At 30.7% G+C, this 3,879-nt stretch overlaps 1 protein-coding gene across 2 annotated transcripts; it reads right to left on the reverse strand.

Annotated features, from left to right (window-relative positions):
- Positions 1-266: 266 nt before the first annotated feature.
- On the reverse strand, positions 267-1,944 carry LOC131044926 (uncharacterized). Of its 2 annotated transcripts, XM_059207509.1 has the most exons (4): positions 1,794-1,941; positions 1,516-1,675; positions 938-1,011; positions 267-707 (listed from the first exon to the last, which is right to left on the reverse strand). In XM_059207509.1, the coding sequence occupies exons 2-4, from the start codon at positions 1,592-1,594 to the stop codon at positions 600-602; spliced, it is 261 nt and encodes an 86-aa protein (XP_059063492.1). In that variant the 5' UTR covers positions 1,595-1,675; positions 1,794-1,941; the 3' UTR covers positions 267-599. The 2 variants fall into 2 exon arrangements, with proteins under 2 accessions (XP_059063492.1, XP_059063490.1); XM_059207507.1 differs by having other exon boundaries at positions 1,516-1,944.
- Positions 1,945-3,879: the final 1,935 nt, after the last annotated feature.

Below are 3,879 nucleotides of genomic sequence, written 5' to 3' on the forward strand. Positions count from 1 at the left end.
ATTGGAATATGAACTTAAGAAATTTAAGAGTTGAGTCAGTTGAGTCAGTGACCACAAAGTTGACGCCACCTATACAATGCTCACTTGAGACATGAAAACAGCTACATTATGATGGGTTAATGATGTAATAAATTAGTTGTGAATGGGCATGATTAATGCATGTTCTAGATGACTACCTTGGAGTGTGTGCACGTGTAGATAAGGTGTAAATAAATAAACATGAACATTAAATAGAGATAAATAAAAGCTATAGAAATGAATCCAACTTCACACAAAATTACACCATTTATTGACAAAATTACATATTAAGACATCCTCACCCAATAAACACAAAACAGATCCACTGTTATAATATACTTCCCCATGGACATAAACATTGTTACTTCAAAATACACCCTTACATAAACGATGTGTATGATGATTCATACACTTACACAGACATACCTGCATAATTACAATAGTACTTAGACTGACATTGATTATTGTTATCGATTAGAGGGCTAGAAAACAAGTCCCATATGACCAACGACTATAGCTTACAATATTATTCAGGATGTCTTGCAGACAGTACACTTCGTGCTTGCGTTCAGAAACATATATTAACAACATGGAGATGGATTAATCGGATGGGTTCCTGGTCCTGTATAATCAGATTGATAAACCCATTTTTCTGCACCATCTGCTTCCATGCTTTTTCTCTCTTCACCCTGGAAAACACATCAGTAGAAACAATAAAACATGAATATAGATGGAAGCAGTTTTCAACAAGTTTTTTTCTTTCCGAAAAATAAATTATTTGGCGTGATTCGAAAAGTTGATGATAAAAATTTACACAATTTAATTCATAAAACTTGCATTTGAAAAGATGAATATATCCTTGTGGAATATATATAGAAATCAAATTTTAATATGCTATAAGAAATTTCACATCAGTTACCTGATCTGCTAGGGTTACCATAGCATTAGCATGCCTGTTTTGTGAGCCCAGTTGAGTGTAGGGAACAGATATATCTGCATTCACCACCATTCAGATTCACTATGTTAATGCAAGTCACTAAATTTTTCTTTAAAGGGCTGTATATGTACTGTCCTATCCATCAACTTTGTTGTTTGTATTATTAATCAGTTCAGTTCTGATATAGGTTGAAGGGGAACTACCTTTCACATGAAACTCCATGGACGTAACTGCCATGGTGCATATCAGCCAGAGATAAAAGTAAACCTAAAAAGAAAAATGTAGGTGTTCTAATCTTTCTCACTAAGTTCTTGCTCTAATCCATCAACTTTGTTGTTTCTATAATTAATCAGTCCACAAACAGTTTGTGAGATCACAAATGCAAAATCTCTCCTTGAAAAAATTAGATTACAACATCATGATAAGAACCCATATTACAGTAGTTTACTGTAAAAGTAAACTGTAATATAATTTACTCTCTTTCTTGGAGGTTGTTAGTTACATTCATTCATACAGGAGCTCACAGGGTAAAATAAAAACAACCCATGCGAGGGAACTACCTTTTATATGGGACTCCATGGACGTAACTGCAACAGTGCATATCAGGCAGAGATAAAAGTAAACCAAAACATGCTTCATCTCTGCAATAAGAACAGCTTGATTTCTCTCTGATTGGTCTGGAACACTGGATGGATAAGAATAGCTTGTGGATTGCACTAGCTTTATAAGAAACAATATGAGATATTAATCTCTATTGAAAAATGAAAATACCAAGTAATCTGTAGCATATTCTAAAGTATTCATCTTTAGATTCTACCCAAGGTACACTGAACCTTACTTATAGAAGTGATCATACTACTCAAAAGTCATCTAAATTCAGAGCAAACCAAAAGTAGGGAAGCAAAAAAATCTCTTTGTGCATGGGCAAAGAAGGGTTTGATATTGAAGAAAACATGGAAAAAACTTCCATTTTCTTTGCTGAGCTTGAATCTAGACTGTCAACATTCTGGAAAAGTATATGCTCCCTTGTCTATACAAAAGGAAAAGGGAAGGAACATTGCAGGTGGTAATAATCATTTAGTACGAAGAGGTGGAAAGAAATAATGTGCATGGAGAGGATATATTTGTTGGCCAACTTTGAAAAGCATGATTGTGTCACGGGTGCAGTGTAAAAATGGTCTCCATTGTTGTTAACCAGCAGTCATGCCATGCTGAGTGCAATCAACATGACTAATAATCAAGGCATAAGAAAGCGACATAACTGGCTAAAAGAGAAGACATATCTATATTCACACCATATAGAATCTAACACCTAGCAGAGTTGGATACTTATGTCAATTTTTATTAGATTTTCTTATCAATTTCTTTAACCAAAGTTATATGTTATCTCTAGTGTTGTCTTCCAAATGAATAAGTTTTTTTTTTACATGTATATTGATAAATTAATCAAGTTAAAAGGGTGATTTGTTATAATGTTTATCATTAAATCAGTGTCTTTCTTAATTGAATATTAGAATAAATTATCTTTAAAAATATTTATATCTAATTTGAGTACTTTAAAAAAAAATGAAGGGGAGGGTCTTTCGCATGATCACATTTTATGGATATGGTCATTTTTATTGAGATTATGTAATAGATTATGGGTTTTTTGGAAATAGAATCTAGTTTAACATTTGAATTAAGTTTAGCTAATAAAAATAAGGAAAATTTGTTATCTTTTGATGTTGATGAGGTGTAAAATTATTATTGTTTGTTTGACCAAGTAAATGATGTATAATTAGATTGCACATCATGTTGGTTATTTTGTTCCACCTCGAAAGCATTCAAATCTTAATAAAGTTCTTTTTCGATTTGAATATAATTCTCAACTATTGATTTGATGGGGTGACATCTTTGTTTTAACCAAAGTCTTAATATGTTTGTTTAGTAAATTTGCGTTGTCTTCCAAATGAATAAGAGTTTTTCTATGTATATTGATAAAATGATAAAGTTCGAAGGTCAATTAAATTAGTGTCCTAAGAAAAGGTTAGGTTGTATTCTTTCTTAGTTAAAGACTAGAGTAGATTATCTTGAAAATATTTATATCTAATTTGAGTACTTTATTAAAAAAAGGATTTTTGGCATAGTCACAACTAGATTTTTCCATTCTAGGATATGGTCATTCCTTCATTGAGATTATGTAATAAATTATGGGTTTTTAAAAATAGTATCTAGTTTAACAATTGAATTAAGTTTAAGTAATAAAAGTATGGCTAAGACATGGACAAAGAGAAAATATCATCAACTAAAGGACTAGAAAACAATGGAGGAGGAAGTTTTTTTGGCATGATCACAACTAGTTTTTTAATAATCTATGGATATGATATTTTTTATTGAGATTATTTAATAAATTATGGGTTTATAATAGCATCTAGTTCAACAATTGAATTAATTTTAACTAATAAAAATAGGGAAAATTTGTGTTGTCTTCCAAATCAATAAGGTTTTTTTGTATGTATATTGATAAAATGATAATTTTGAAAGGTCAATTGACTCAGTCTCTTAGAAAAAGGGCAGGTTGTATTCTTTCTTAGCTAAATATTAGAGTAGATTGTCTTGAAAACATTTATATCTAATTTGAGTACCCTAAATAATAATAGAGGAATTTTTTTGGAATGGTCATGTAACTAGGTTTTCTCATTCTATAGATATGGTCATTTTCATTGAGATTATGTAATAAATTGAGTATCTAATTTAACAATTGACTTAAGTTTAATTAATAAAAATATGGCAAAAGCATAGACAAAGAACAAATATTGAATGATTGTTATTGACCAAAGGACTAGAAAACAATGGAGGAGGAATTCTTTTTGCATGGTCACAAGTAGGTTTTTTCATTCTATGGATATGGTCATTTTTATTGAGATTATGTAATAAATTATGAG

Source organism: Cryptomeria japonica, chromosome 1 (assembly GCF_030272615.1).
Source record: "Cryptomeria japonica chromosome 1, Sugi_1.0, whole genome shotgun sequence".
NCBI lineage: Eukaryota > Viridiplantae > Streptophyta > Pinopsida > Cupressales > Cupressaceae > Cryptomeria > Cryptomeria japonica.